The sequence below is a fragment of the Pleurodeles waltl genome, chromosome 7 (assembly GCF_031143425.1).
Source record: "Pleurodeles waltl isolate 20211129_DDA chromosome 7, aPleWal1.hap1.20221129, whole genome shotgun sequence".
NCBI classification, from domain to species: Eukaryota; Metazoa; Chordata; class Amphibia; order Caudata; family Salamandridae; genus Pleurodeles; species Pleurodeles waltl.
Genome location: NC_090446.1, coordinates 1,541,026,754 through 1,541,043,264, shown reverse-complemented (window position 1 = coordinate 1,541,043,264; position 16,511 = coordinate 1,541,026,754). Strand labels below are relative to the sequence as shown.

Here is a 16,511-nt window from a genome sequence, read left to right as displayed (position 1 = left end):
TGCCTTAAAAGTGCCTTTATGGGTGTGGTTCCTGTTGTGACAGGGTGCACTTCATTAGTGTCCTGCCTCCATGGTTTGTGCTCCTATTGTGGCAGGGTGTACTTGAGATTGTGTCTTACTGGTGCCTCCGGGGTTTGAGCTCCTATTGTGACAGGGTGGACTTCAGATAGTGTCCTATTGGTGCATTAACAGTGCCTCCAGGGTTGGGCTTCCATTGAGACCAGGGATGTAACGGGCGGTTTAACAGTGCCTATTCCCCTGTCCAGAGATGCACGCTTTGTTACACTTTCTCATAGAGAACAGTGATCACCAAAAACACTTCCGGTTCACACTAGCGCTAAATGTTTGAGGGTCTTGTGCCTGACTCAGCTGGCCTCACGTTGTTGCTTACAAAGCTGTCCGTCACAACCTTTATATTCCACTTCATGGCTAACACATTGCTACAAGCCAGCAAAGCAAGTCTGGAGCACACTTTTCGGGCTGCATGCATGACACACAACTCAACACTAATAGATGGCACAACAGCCAACACATCTTCCTCCTGCATGTACTGGAAGAGTTGGTAATTACCTGCTCGTGCAGCTGGAAAGAGCTTTGGGCTAAATCGACAGGAGGCAGAAACATATTACAGGATTACCACAATAGAACACAAACTGTATCAATTTAACACAATAAGCTGACCCTGAGCACACAGCTCTACTGATGCACCTTCACATCACCTTGACAAGCCCAGACTATTCAACACTAGATTGTGCCTCTGGACACACAGCTCTGCCAGGGCAGCTCAACAAACAGGTCTTCACAAGCTCTGGATCTGCAATGACACGTTACTGCTGTGTCCAGTTAGCTCTTCGCTGAGGCACAATACCTAGATAGGCACCATCCATTGCAAAAACAATGTCACACTGTTAATGCAGCACAATGCCTGCCAAGGCGCCCACCACTGTAACGACACACTACAGATTGACACATGAGGTTCTTCCGCTACAGCACTATACCCACCTAGGCACCCACCGCTGTAATGACACACCACTGATTGACACATGAGGTTCTTCCGCTGCAGCACAGTACAGACCTAGGCACACACCACCGTCATGACACACTGCCGATTGACACATGAGGTTCTTCCGCTGCAGCACTATACCTGTCTAGGCAGCAATCTTTGCAGTAAAACAATATTGCTCTGTCCATGCAGCACAGCTCCAGTCTTCACACCCACCATTACAATAATGCATTGCTGCTCTGTCCATGCAAGTCTTCCAATGCAGTACAGTACGATAACCACACCCACCACAGCAATGACACAATACTGTCCGTCTGTGTAGCTCTTCAAATACAACACAGTGGCAAGCAATTGTCACAGTCCCCGCCACTGTAATGTCACGGTTCTCCTTTAGGCATGCAGTTTGTCTGGTTCTCCACACCCATCATTGCAATAATGCTTTAGTGGTCTCAAGGTAGAATCATACACATCTTCACAATCTTCATCACTAGAATAACACAATAGTGCTATGACTAAGCAGCACCTCTAATGAATGAACTTCACAACTAGTGGCTTAATGAAACTTGAGGGTCCCCCCTGCAAAGAACATGGAGGGTCTCTCTCGGCCCACCACCTACCACTTGCCCCACCACCAAAAACTGTTATGCCTCTGTTCACAACTGCCATTGAAATTACACAATTATTGATGCATTCATGAATCTCTTCTGATGCAGAACAATACAGGTATTCAGAGGTCCCAGCAATGACTCCCAACAAAACTGCTATGTCCGTGCAGCTCTGGCAATGTACCTTAATAGTAATCTTCAAGGTCACGACCAATGCAATAATCAGGTGCCCTTCCAAACACTTGAAGCAGTTATTGTCACTGAGGACCACTGAATTCTGAAGGTCACAGATCTCTGGCATGAACTTAGAGTGACCTTCTGCAGCTGTCACAGTACGTGCATTTCTCATTTCCTGTTTGTCATTGGTTGACTAGAATCATCCCGCTTCTTCAGTAACCTCCTCTTAACAGGCATTGCTGATAGTCCACTCATGAACGTACCGTGACCTCCTGGCCTGCTGTCACCACCATCGAAATTGGTGCTTCCATGAACACCATCCACTTGTGGACCCCATCTGACCATTGCCCCCACCAAGCCTTCACCAAAGGACTCCTACTAATAAGTGAAACACTAACACCCATCCTCTATGCCTCCATTGAAGTATTCACTTTCCCAGACACCTGGAAACATGCAATCACTATGCCCCTCCCCAAAAAGACCTCCATTGACCCAGCCATACTTTCCAAATACAGACCCATCTCCCTTCCACAATGCCCAGCAAAGGTCTTACAGAAACATATGAACCAACACCTCAGCGACAACCTCAGCAATCACCAGCTCCTAGATTTCATATACTGCGGATTCAGGCCCAACCACAGTACAGAAACAACACTCATCACTGCCACATATACGATATCCGCATGATCCTTAACAGAGAAGTCCAACCTCCTGGACCTCTCTGCAGCCTTTAACACAGTGTCACGCCACACCTTCATGAGGCACCTGCATGAGATTGGCATCAAAGAGACCTCTCTCTGCTGGATCTGCTCCTTCCTAACAGATAGAACAGAAACTGTCAGCATGGCATTTTACTACTAAGAAGCCCACAAACTCATCTGCAGACTCCCTCAAGGCTCATGACTCTGCCTCACCCTCTTTAATGAATACATGATCCATCTGACTAATGTCATCCACACACACAACATCAACATACTCTCTTATGCTGATGAAACACAACTCGTACTCTCCCTCTCGAACAAGACCCCCAACATATGAAACAAGTTCACTGCCTGGAAGATCGAAGTCGCTAACTGGGTGAATGCCATTTGCCTCAAACTCAACACTTACAAGACAGAGGTAGTGATCTCTGGCACGAACAGCTCACCATAGGACTCCATCTGGTGGCCAGCCGAACTCAGTCCCACAGCCAGTACCCATGCCAGGAATCCCATAATAATCATTGACAGTAAACTGGACATGACTGCACAAGTCAACACCATGACTGCATCGTTCTTCCACACCCAGAAGATGCTGAGGAAGAGCTTAAAACGGCTCCCAAGACACTATAGAAAAACTGCCACTCACATCATAGTCACCAGGAAGATGGACTACGGTACACTTTCTACGTCAGGATCACCAAGTAACTTACTAGAAGACTACAATCCATCCAGAACTTGCCAGACAGACTTATCCTCTACCTCCCACGCAGAACTTACATTACATCACACCTCAGAGAACTCCACTGGCTCCTAATACACAAACTCTCTCATTTCACACACACATTAAAGGCAGTACACAACTTAGCCCTCCCAAGCCTGAACAGTTGCATCTTATTCCACCAACCACCCAGACACCTCTGCTCTACAGGAGTCTTATTTACACACATTCCACACATACACAGAACCTGATCAGGAGGACACTTCTTCTCTTACATCACTCCTATAGCATGGAATGACCTCCCATTCCACATAGGAACCTCCTCCTCTGTTCTGAATTCCGCTCAGAGGAGAAGACCTGGCTTTTCAACTGACTAACGTACACTAGGCAGGGCTGGGTACACACACATGCCCAGTCTTGCCAGGATACCCTCACGAGTAATAGTGCACTTTACAAATACATATAACATAACATAAATGTTCATTCTTTTAGGTGTTTATGTCCGTGAGCCCAGAGAGTCTGGTCCCACCAAGATTGTGTCTTGTGGTCAGTCTGTAAGAGGTGAGTCAAATGTAAGCAGTGAATTCACAAGTCTTCTTTCTTTTCTCTGTAGACTGCGGAAGATATTCAGTACAGTTCGGTCAATTTTATGCCCAAGGGAAGTACACCATTGAAGCCGATATCCAACGAAAACACTGTGTACTCTGAGGTGCGGCGGTCATGATGCTGCAGGGGGTCATGTGACAAACAACGTCCCTGTGTCCTACCAATTTGTCAGTGCCGTCCGCGACAGCTGGGCTGAAGGGACATGAGAAACCACTTGTGCGACATGATATCTTGGCATGACTAGCTCACTTGAACCTTAAGTGGAAGTCACACCATTTTTCCATTTGGCTTCTTTCAAAGTGTGTACCCAGCTGCTACTGTAGTGGGAGCCGTAAACTGTCCTATCCTGCACCCTTTCCACGCTTGCACTCGCTTTCAGAAGCCAGAGCTGTGAGACCAAAGACAGAGAAACAGTGGCAGCTGGGGGGTTCTGCCTCTCAAAGCCTTGCAGATTCCAGATCACCCTTCCTCAGAAGCTGTGATTGTCACCAACAGAGAAGACCTCAAAGATCACCCAAGTGAGAAGTCAGAAGATGTCCGCATCGCATGGTTGATCGTGCCTTGGTTACACCGGGACACTGCTTGAGTCAAACCCAGAGATTTATCCAAGAAGAATCTAATCATTAGCAGAATGCTAGGAATCTGTCCCCACCGCAGGGTTTGCTCCACTTGCCTTTAATACCTAATTCCAAGTCATTTTTCTTGCAGATTACTTTTTATCATAATCAGGATTATCATGGTAAGGCTGGCTGACCTTGTGACAATGTGACTTACCATATGCCAGTTTCTTGGGCAGATGTCACTTCCTTTTCATTCCTATCTCCTCAGTTTGATCTTGAGCAGAAAGTATTCCAATCGTATGAAACAAAAAATAATGAAAATCAGATTGTTACTGTTATGATGTCTGCTTGCCCCCCACAGCCTTACTGGCCTCCCCAATGTGATGATGCTTCGCAATAGCACCTTTAGATCGGAACATGTTCAAGTATTGCCAAGCCCCAAGAGACCATTGCGATAGCAGGAGCGACGTAAAGGATGTCAGATCGTCCCATGGTGACTTGATGGCCTTTGGCCATGGATATTAGGGCGTTCTACCCTCAGGGTGAACTGCAGAGTCACCAAGGCAGCAAAGAATAAGAGACCAAACAGTACTGCAAAGAGGAACCAGAGGACGAGGCAGAGATGAACCATCCGCACTGCGTCGTGTCCAGCACAGCCAGTCCTTCTGTGGCCTCCATGATCTCTCTGCGTGCACTCGAAAGGTGCCACATCCCTGGATCCTTACCTTAGATAAGGCTGCATCAGCACTATCATATGCTCAGAATGTCTGATCTGCAAAAACTTGCCATTGACTGATGGATCATTATTTTCACAGTCGCCGATCACTTCCTGAACGCCTTCATTAGAGGCAGCAGATGGACTCTGGAGTTGGTCTGGGTGTTGGGTGACCTTGGATGTTGTGAGTGTGTACTCGTGGCTCACATGACACAGCTACACCCAGTACTGGGGCAGACTGCGTGCTTTAAAGACTGACTCTCTGTGCCCCTAAAGTGTGGTCCTCTGCTAGAAGGAACCATCCACCGCAGTCTGCAAAGATCAGGGTTTCAGAAAAGTCGAGTTTTTTCTTCTCCGCACTAACAAAGTTTCTTTAAGATTAAAATATGTGCCCATAGGTGCTGTCAATTCGCCATAGGCTAGAGTTAGAGCCCTCATTATCTATGCATCAGTAACCATGGCAATATTTGATTTATACGTGGTCACCGATGAGTTACTGTTATGAGACCCTCTTTGTGACCACACATGGTGCTGGGATAAATTCTGGGTGAGTTCTCTACTGTTATTTCCTTCTGTCCTATCACATCATAGTGTTTGGCTTCTATAGATGATTTTTTTTGCTTGTCCTTTTTGGTTAAATATGCTTTACTGTTATCCAGGGAGTTCTCAATGTTGATTGTATCTCCTTTCTTCATGTCTGAGAATCATTTTATGAAATGTATTCATCTTTAAAGAAGCTCTGATCAGCACTAATGATTCGAAAAGGGTCCCCCCCTCCCGCCACCAGCGCCTTGAGACCCTCACGGGTGAGTAGCGCACTCTATACATTTTTTGATTGATTGATTGATTGATTGAAGGGTCCCAGGCAGGGTACAGGCTGCTACAGAGGATGGGATTTAAAGAGAAGGGGTAGAGACAGAGACAAGGGACAGGTGTTTAGTGCAGCTGTGCCTGAAAGTGTGGTCTTCTTGGAAAACACTGGATTTCGAGCTGGACCTGGGTTATAAGATGCATGTTACTTTTAGAACTTGCAATGTACAGCTTAGTGCCCATGTCAGCTGGTGTGCCCGTGCCAGTGAGTCTGGTGCCCGTGCCTGAAAGTGTGATAGGGGATCTTACTTTTGCCTCATTATGTAAATCCAAAGCATTCTGTTTGCTTCTTCAAGGCTCGCGAGGAAATATGTGGAGGAACTTCTCTGCTGTGAGATTGGTTGTTTCCTTGGAGCATTAACCTTGTTTTGGGCCAAAATCACCATCTTTCAAAGTGCTGCAACAAACTGCCCTTAGGCGCGTTTCAATAGGGCCTGGCTCATAGAATAGAAGGCAGCCCTATAGAAGACATCAAAAAAACTATTGTAAACCCTGCAACAAAATAGTGCAATCACTTAAAATAAATCTAGTCCAATATTCAGTACTTAACAGTATTCATGGGAGAATCGTCTGGAAGTAACCTCTTTCAACACTAGCTATCAAAGCATTAACCCTTAAGTCTCAGCTGCACAGTATGCAGAGCCTGGCCTGTCAGTGACCTTTGCAAAGGCGTAACAAAACTTAGGGGCCCCCTTCAAAGTACATGGATGCCCCGACAAACACAGGAACTCTCAGACCAGGGTACTATGCTAAGGGGGCCCCCTGGAGCTCAGGACCCACCCCCACCTTGGTGGCGGCAGGGGCCTTTGTTACACCACTGAACCTCTGTGATCTCTGCTTCACCTTCAAAGATGTATTCACCGGGTTCTAGATTCAGGTTGCAGAACCGACCCAGACCATCCCTTTGTGCATTTCTTCATTAGCAGTGTATGAAAGTGTCGTCAGGGTGGCCCTGTTCACACTCACGCAAGATCCCGCCTTCTTCCCTTCCTCGTGCAGAGGACCTGCCTAGAGCCAAGAAGGAAGGGAAGTGGGACTAAACTATAACTGCAAAGTAGAGCGGATGACTAGTTTATGAGATGGAGCCAGCTGGGAGTGAGCGGTGACATAGACCAGACCTGGGAGCGAGCGGTCAGATCAGACCTGGGAGCGAGCGGTGACATAGGTGAGACCTGGGAGCGAGTGATCACATAGACCAGACCTGGAAGCGAGTGATCACATAGACCAGACCTGGGAGTGAGTGATCTCATAGATCAGACCTGGGAGCGAGCGGTGACATAGACCAGACCTGGGAGCGAGCGGTCAGAACAGACCTGGGAGCGAGCGGTGACATAGGTGAGACCTGGGAGCGAGTGATCACATAGACCAGACCTGGGAGCGAGTGATCACATAGATCAGACCTGGAAGTGAGTGATCACATAGACCAGACCTGGGAGCGAGTGATCACATAGACCAGACCTGGGAGCGAGTGATCACATAGACCAGACCTGGGAGCGAGTGATCACATAGACCAGACCTGGGAGCGAGTGATCACATAGATCAGACCTGGAAGCGAGTGATCACATAGACCAGACCTGGGAGCGAGTGATCACATAGATCAGACCTGGGAGCGAGCGGTGACATAGACCAGACCTGGGAGCCAGCGGTGACATAGGTCAGACCTTGGAGAGAGCGGTGACATAGATCAAACCTTGGAGAGAGCGGTGACATAGATCAGACCCAGGAGCGAGTGATCACATAGACCAGACCTGGGAGCGAGCAGTGACATAGATCAGACCTGGGAGAGAACAGTGACATATATCATACCCATGAGCGTGCGGTGACATAGCTAAGACCCGGGTATGAGGACTGACATAGATCAGACCCAGAAGCAAGGAGTGACATAGATCAGACCTGAGAGTGAGTGGTCACATACAGCAGACCCGGTAGAGAGTGGTGACATAGATCAGACCCAGGAGCGAGGTGTGCTATAGGTCAGACCCAGAAGCGAGTAGTGATATAGATCAGGTCCGTGAGTGAGCTGTCACGTAGATCAACCCGGGAGCGAGTGTCACGTACATCAGACCCAGGAGTGAGCGCCGACAGAGATCAGACCCAGGAGCAAGCATGACATAGATAAACCCGGGAGCGGACGGTCACATATATCCGACCCAGGAGTGAGCATGACATAGATCAGACATGGGAGCGAGCGGTGACATAGATTATACCCGGGAGCGAGCAGTTACATAGATCAGACCTGGGAGCGAGCATTGACATAGATCAGACCTGGGAGCAAGCAGTGACATAGATCAGACCTGGGAGCGAGCAGTGACATAAATCAGACCTGGGAGCGAGCAGTGACATAGATCAGACCTCAGAGCAAGCAGTGACATAGATCAGACCTGGGAGCGAGCAGTGACATAGATCAGACCTGGGAGCGAGCAGTGACATAGATCAGACCTCAGAGCAAGCAGTGACATTGGTCAGACCAAGGAGCGAGCTGTCATATAGACCAAACCTGGGAGCGAGCAGTGATATAGATCAGACCTGGGAGCCAGAGGTGGCATAAGTCCTACCTGGGAGCAAGCAGTGACATAGATCAGACCTGGGAGCAAGCAGTGACACAGATCAGGCGTGAGAGAGAACAGTGACAAAGATCAGACCCGAGAGTGAGTGGAGACATAGATAACAACCGGGAGTGAGCAGTGACAAAGATCGGACCTGGAAGCTAGCAGTGACATAGATCAGACCCAAGAGTGAGCGGTGACATAGATAATATTCGGGAGCGAGCAGTGACATAGGTCAGACCTTGGAGATAGCATTGACATAGATCAGACCTAGGAGCAAGCGGTGACATAGATCAGACTTGAGAGGGAGCAGTGACATCGATCAGACCTGGAAGCGGGCTGTCCTATAGACCAGACCTGGGAGCGAGCAGTGATATAGATCAGACCTGGGAGCCAGCGGTGGCATAAATCCTACCTGGGAGCGAGCAGTGATATAGATCAGTCCTGGGAGCCAGCGGTGGCATAAATCCTACCTGGGAGCGAGCAGTGATATAGATCAGACCTGGGAGCCAGCGGTGGCATAAATCCTACCTCGGAGCGAGCAGTGATATAGATCAGACCTGGGAGCCAGCAGTGGCATAAATGATATAGATCAGACCTGGGAGCCAGCAGTGGCATAAATCCTACCTGGGAGCGAGCAGTGATATAGATCAGACCTAGGAGCCAGCGGTGGCATAAATCCTACCTGGGAGCGAGCAGTGATATAGATCAGACCTGGGAGCCAGCGGTGGCATAAATCCTACCTGGGAGCGAGCAGTGATATAGATCAGACCTGGGAGCCAGCGGTGGCATAAATCCTACCTGGGAGCGAGCAGTGATATAGATCAGACCTGGAAAACCAGTGGTGGCATAAATCCTACCTGGGAGCAAGCGGTGACGTAGAACAGACTTGGGAGGGAGCAGTGAGTCGAAGGGCAGCTTGGAGAGCAATAGGACCTGGACGAGAGTGAGGTATGAGTTTCATACTTAGATCAGAGCATGATATGACCTGGATGAGAGAAGGTATGATGTACATACATAGGTCAGAGTGAGATAAGACCTGCTCAAGAATGATTTATGATTTGTATATAGCTGTAATGCGCTATATCCTAGATGATAGCAGGTTTTGTTCTTTGACGTACATGACAGCTAGCCAATGGTGATGGTGGAGACACCTGTAGAAATCTGTGAGACTAGCTGGGGCCTGCAGAAACACAATACTAATAAAATGGCCCTCTCCCATACCATAATATCTCTCATCCCTAATATCTCTCACCCTCTATTATCTCTCATAGCTTAATATCTCTCACCCGTAATATCTTATCTCATATCCCCTAATATCTTTCATCCACTATTATCTCTCATCACATATCTCTTGTCCCCTAATATTTCTCATACCCTAATATCTCTCATCCATGATATCATCCCCTAATATCTCTCATGCTCTAATATCTCCCATCCCCTAATATCTTGCATGCCCTAATATCTCTCATCCTCTAATATCTCTCATCCACTAGCATCTCCCACACCCTATCATCGCATACCTCCTAATAACTCTCATCACCAATATCTCTCATCTCTAAATATCTCCCACACCCTAGCATCTCTTATCCTCTAATATCTTGCATCCCCTTTATCTCTCATCCCCTATTATCGCACGTCTGATATCTCTCATACCCTAATATCTTTCATTCCTTAGTATCCCTCATCCCCTAATGTCTCTCACCCCCTAATACCACCATCCCCTAAGGTCTCTCATAGCCGAATATATATAATTCCCTAATATCTCTCTTACCCTGATATCTGTCATTTCCTAAGATCTCTCATACGCTAATATATATCATCCATTAATATCTTTCATGCCCTTGCATCTCTCATCCCCTAAGATCTCTCATCCCCTTGTATATATCATCCCCTAATATATCTCTTGCCCTAGCATCTCTCATACCCTAGCATTTCTTATACTCTAATATCTCTCATGCTCTAATATATCTCATGCCCTAGCATCTCTCATACCCTAATATCTCTCATGCCCTAGCATCTCTCATGCGCTAGCATCTCTCATGCTCTAATATCTCTCATACCCTAATATCTCTCATGCTCTAATATCTCTCATACTCTAATATCTCTCATGCTCTAATATCTGTCATGCCCTAGCATTTCTCATGCTCTAATATCTCTCATGCTCTAATATCTCTCATGCCCTAGCATTTCTCATGCTCTAATATCTCTCATGCTCTAATATCTGTCATGCCCTAGCATTTCTCATGCTCTAATATGTCTCATACCCTAATATCTCTCATGCCCTAGCATCTCTCATGCTCTAATAGCTCTCATCCCTTGATAGTGCAGATGCTTTCTGATTCCCTTTACCAACTGTGCTTGTCTGTGGGGTCAGAGGTCCAGGAGTCACGAAGAGTCCTAGTGAGCCAAGGCCGTCCTGGGGCGGTGGAGAGAGCTGGAGGTTAACAATTTGTGAGGCACATAAAGGAAGTGAAAGATCAATCCCTGGACCCGCCCCCGCCCTCCACTGAGGCCTCGTGTCCGCCAGGGCGATGGCCTCTCAGCCTCCACACTCCCGGGGCCCATCGAGCCGTGAAGGGCCGACGTCAGCAGAGTGAGCGGAGTCCACCCGATTCCTTCCCCAAAGATTGGTTAATGATCTGGAGGAGGCACGCGGGACCTTCGCTCTCTCCTGATGTAATTATTATTTTAGGTCCATTAATAGGATAAACCTCAGCAGCTGCTGTGGCTGTGACCTGTGGTGGCCTCGGGGTGTGGAGATCTCCGGGCTTTCTTCGCACTGTAGTACCTCCTTATTTCTGGGGTTCATGGTGCACCTCACTTGTGGGTCGAGGTGCGGTCTTCCGCCTCCAGCTGTCATTAGTGTAGGAAGTGAAACCAGCTGTTCAATGTGTACCTCACTGCTGGCTAGGGACAGAAACCTCTAGAAAACCGCCGGCTTCAAGCCTCAGCCCGGGGCTCAGCCTCGGAGACCATGGAGGTTGCTACGATCGCTGAGTAGCGCACTGCGAAGCTCACCGGCTGTCTCAAGGCACTCTTTTTTTCACAGCCACCCTCTGACTCTGTCATGTTTTGCAGTTCATGTCATTTTCCAGAAATGTCCCGTTATTACGCAGATACACATCGCGTGTTTTTCGCATGCTCATAACTAGATACCCTGGGCCAGGTTTCGGAAGAGTGATGCACAGCAACGAAGCAAGACACCGCGCTCTGCTGCGTCCCACGGAGAGGGCAGGAATGCCACATAAAACACAATCCTCTGACGCTTCCTCCTCTTTCTGCGTGTGATTGAGAGTTGTGTTTACAGGTTACGGTGGTTTTCAGCTCGTTGTTGCAGCCACAGTGTGATTTCGACTCCTCACCGTGTGACCTTGTGAATGGAGCCTAAATCGTGTGACACGTGGTGGCACTCTGAGTTGGAAGGTCTCTTCATCCCGTCAGTGATGTGTACCTCTCCTCTTCCCTCGGTGAGGTACATCCGTCTTCATCGTGTCAGTGAGGTGTACCTCGCCTCTTCCATCAGTGAGGTTCACCCTCTTCCCTCACTGTGGTACCCCCTCTTCCCTCGGTGAGGTACCCCCTCTTCCTTCAGTGAGGTGTACCCCCCTTCTTGTCGAGCTCCGCAGCTCCTTCATTGAATCCTCCTTGCTTGACTAATGAGCCATTGGTTGGGTCACGCTTCCGGCCCAGCTGTGACCTCATGTTCTAAGGAGTCTTTACTCACACTTGTGGTGCTTTCATCAACGGGTTCTCTCTTGTGTAGCCACGTCCACTTCCTCCTCTTCCGGAACAGTCTTTCCTAAGAAATGATGTACTCAACATGTGCCGTCCGCGCTGTCTCCTCCCCGCACCAGACACCGACAGTTGTGAACAATTTCAACAGTGTTATTATTTACCCCACAAAGTGTCTTTTCTAGTTACTTCGACCCCTTTACCGACCTCGTTGAAACACCATTGTACAGCCCGGTCAGACCATGGGCGAGGGTGCTGGCGCAGAGCTGCCTAAACCTGAATTCTTTGTGGAAAGTTTACACTTTGTGGAATTCAGCAACAGGGTGGATATCTCCTTCCTGACGTAACAAAGAGGAAGATTTCAGGGGCACCTAGACACCTCAGTAGAGACCCTCACATGTATTCAAACTCCACAGCGGCCTCGGATCCTGCAGTTAGAGCTCCTCACTGAGGCAGTGCCCTAAAATAGGCCCCCGCAGCTCCTGCGATGCGGGGGAGCCCCCGAGTTCCAAGTGACCCCCTCAGCATAGTACCCTGGCCCGAGAGTTCCTAATTGAGTCCGGAGGTGCCCTCCCTGTAGTCTGAGGTGGGGCCCCTCAAGTTTTGTTACGCCACTGCACTGAGGCACAGGTGTGGTAAGGGGTGGGCGACTGACGCACTCCCATTTGTATGTTCTGTGTTTAAACTCCACATAAATAGAGCAGGGAAGCCCCTCTCAGGCCTGCTGTGTGCGCTCATCTGTTCTGCATTGTCTGTGATGCCAGCCCTCATGGGCCAAGAGTGCCCTCATGGCCAGGAGCTGGGCAGTAGCCAGCCCTCATGGCCAGGAGCTGGGCAGTAGCCAGCCCTCATGGCCCAAGAGCTGGGCAGTAGCCAGCCCTCATGGCCCAAGAGCTGGGCAGTAGCAGCCCTCATGGCCAGGAGCTGGCAGTAGCCAGCCCTCATGGCCCAAGAGCTGGGCAGTAGCAGCCCTCATGGCCAGGAGCTGGGCAGTAGCCAGCCCTCATGGCCCAAGAGAAGGGCTCAGGCTTGGCTCGCTCACCTGTGCTCAGACAGGGAAGTCTCTTACAAAGAGGCCCACAGCTGTGCCATGCGCACCCTTGACATGGCCCTAGGCCTCAAAACCAAACAGCAGAGAGGTGAGGGCACCACCTACGGTTGAAGGTAAAGCACAAAAAAGGAAGAGAACAGATTTAAATCGAAAACCGCGCCTCACACATGTGGCTCTCCTGCCACTGGTGTCAGTTCCTGTGGTTTAGAGTGAAGTGCGGCCGCTGCTGTGCCGGCGACAACACGGCATCATGCATCGTCTTTCCAGACCTTCCTGAATTAACATTTCCGAATGTGATTCTCATCCTAATATAATATACATGTAATTACATGTTCTTTAATACATTACATGTTAAAAGAACAAATGTCAACCTTAATACCGATCCTCATTGACTTGCTACACATGTCTTCTGTACGTCTCATGACATCTCCTACACATCTCATGACATCTGCTGGACATGTCTTCTGTACATCTCATGACATCTCCTGCACATCTCATGACATCTGATGGGCACGTCTGCTGTACATCTCATGACATCTGCTGCACATGTCTTCTGTACATCTCATGACATCTGCTGGGCACGTCTGCTGTACATCTCATGACATCTTCTGTACATCTCATGACATCTGTTGGACATGTCTTCTGTACATCTCATGACATATCCTGCACATCTCTTGACATCTGCTGGACATGTCTTCTGTACATCTCATGACATCTCCTGCACATCTCGTGACATCTGCTGGACATGTCTTCTGTACATCTCATGACATCTCCTGCACATCTCGTGACATCTGCTGGACATGTCTTCTGTACATCTCATGACATCTCCTGCACATCTCGTGACATCTGCTGGACATGTCTTCTGTACATCTCATGACATCTCCTGCACATCTCATGACATCTGCTGGACATGTCTTCTGTACATCTCATGACATCTCCTGCACATCTCATGACATCTGCTGCGCATGTCTTCTGTACATCTCATGACATCTGCTGGGCACGTCTTCTGTACATCTCATGACATCTCCTGCACATCTCGTGACATCTGCTGGACATGTCTTCTGTACATCTCATGACATCTCCTGCACATCTCATGACATCTGCTGGACATGTCTTCTGTACATCTCATGACATCTCCTGCACATCTCATGACATCTGCTGCGCATGTCTTCTGTACATCTCATGACATCTGCTGGGCACGTCTGCTGTACATCTCATTACATCTTCTGTACATCTCGTGACATCTGCTGGACATGTCTTCTGTACATCTCATGACATCTCCTACACATCTCATGACATCTGCTGGACATGTCTTCTGTACATCTCATGACATCGCCTGCACATCTCATGACATCTGCTGCGCATGTCTCCTGTACATCTCATGACATCTGCTGGACATGTCTGCTGTACATTTCATGACAACTGCAGGAGTTGTGTCTCAGATCTGATGTGCTTCAGTGTACAGGAATCCGCTCTCCCAGGCAGTGACCTCAAGCAGCACAGGTTGGCCCCCAGATCCTAGGTGGTTATGGGTTTTAGAGGATTTAAACTTTCTAGACGTTCCCATTAGCAAACTCCCCCAGACTGACCCTCACATCCAAGCATTCTACACTTGCACATCTTAAATATACCCATGACCCGGCTTCTCTCTTTGTGTTCTTGTACGTGTCTGGCATGTTCTTGGAGCGGTGTGGGGGCTGCATCAGAATCTACTGAGGACCAGAAGTGTTGTAGGTTGAACACAAAGTGAGAGGACCACACTTCATTCAGAGGAGGGAGCTCACCACTGGGTGGTATCGCCTGAACTTGGAGAGATGGACGTGGTCTGGCAGCTGAGGGATGGAGGGGAGGCAATTCCAGAGGTGAGGGTCCCCAGGTAAGGACTGGCATGAGGACTGTCTAGAGGCATGGTAGGAGGGTTTGACGGTGCTGCAGCAAAGCTGACACATGACTAGTGCTACCTCCGTATCACCTGGATGTATGATGTTAGGAAGGAGAGTCAAGGGGCCCAGGTGTTTCATGAAATGTTCTACCTGTGCCCCCAGCTGACGGATGGAGATTGGGGGGTCCTAAAGTAAGGTTCTTCCTTGTGAATTTCCTTTTCTCAGAGACCAGAAGCCAAGACCACTGTGGAAGTTTTCCTAGTTCAGGTGGATGGAAGTGTCCAAGTGCTACGTAGACTTTACTCTCTGACGATCAAGACCTTAGAATTGGGGATTGTCTCTTTACCTAGTCCTGCGGTAGGCATCTAGCTGTGAGAGACCCCTGATTGATTTTGCACATGAGAGATGTCCTTCAGTAGTCACTGATATGGTGTGCCTCCATTGACTGTAGCTAATTGAACTCTCAGGGGGTGGGTGCTGCCAGCCTTCAGGGCCCCAGTCCTGCAGTGATCCAGGGCCAGCATTGAAAACTTCATGTCTAGGTCCGATGATTGCTTTTAGGGAAGTTAGCAGAGGGCGTCACTGCAGTACCTATATGAAGACATGGCAAGTGACCCTCCCCTCTCTCAAACTGTCTTGTGGTCTGTTGACTACCCATCCTGATAATGTCACACCTCAGAGATCTATGTACGGAATGTCATCTAGAGGTGCACGTCCACATATATAACCCCTGCACCCATTTTTCCAGTATCTGTATATATGCCATGTTTTTGAACTATATGCACTTTTGTCTGGAATCTCAGGGCCTCTCTCTGAGTCTGCGCAGGAGAGACAATCTGTATATTTTGTATATTCAAAGTGTTAATCAGATGTGTCAGAGACCAATGAGAATTTTTTCTAGTGCCTAATTTTTGCAGATCCTTTCCTTGTAAATCATCTGTACTTTCATTTTTAATAAAGTTCATTATTTAATTATTCAGTATTTGTCTTTCTTCAGTGTGTTTACCACGGTGAGAAGGCTAGGTGGTGTACTTTGAGCGTGCAGAGGGGTGGCAAGGATATGGCCGAGGGTGTGAGCGGCGTGGCATGAATGTAGGGAAAGGGTATTAATAATGTGGCGGAGAGTAAGAGCAGATGTGGTGGGGTCCGTGAGGAATGTGGTGGCAGTTAAGAGAGAGATGGTGAAGGACTTGAAGGGAGAAAGTGGTTTGCCTGTAAGAATGTGGTGTTGTGCTTGTGCTAGGAGTGTGAGTGAGGACTGGGGGCGTTGGATGTTGTTCTGCTCTGCTTCAGACTAAGAAGAACCGAAATGAAAGGAATGCAAAGAATGCAGCACTCTTA

General features: G+C 48.5%; 1 protein-coding gene across 1 annotated transcript in view; it reads left to right on the top strand.

Annotated features, from left to right (window-relative positions):
• The window catches only part of LOC138246666 (carcinoembryonic antigen-related cell adhesion molecule 5-like), a 152,502-nt gene extending 136,357 nt beyond the window's left edge, over positions 1 to 16,145 (top strand). The window contains exon 10 of the mRNA XM_069201412.1: positions 3,818 to 16,145. Within this exon, the coding sequence (XP_069057513.1) occupies positions 3,818 to 3,928 (111 nt within the window). The 3' untranslated portion in view covers positions 3,929 to 16,145. The remainder of the gene's footprint in view (positions 1 to 3,817) is intronic.
• The last annotated feature ends 366 nt before the right edge of the window (positions 16,146 to 16,511 follow it).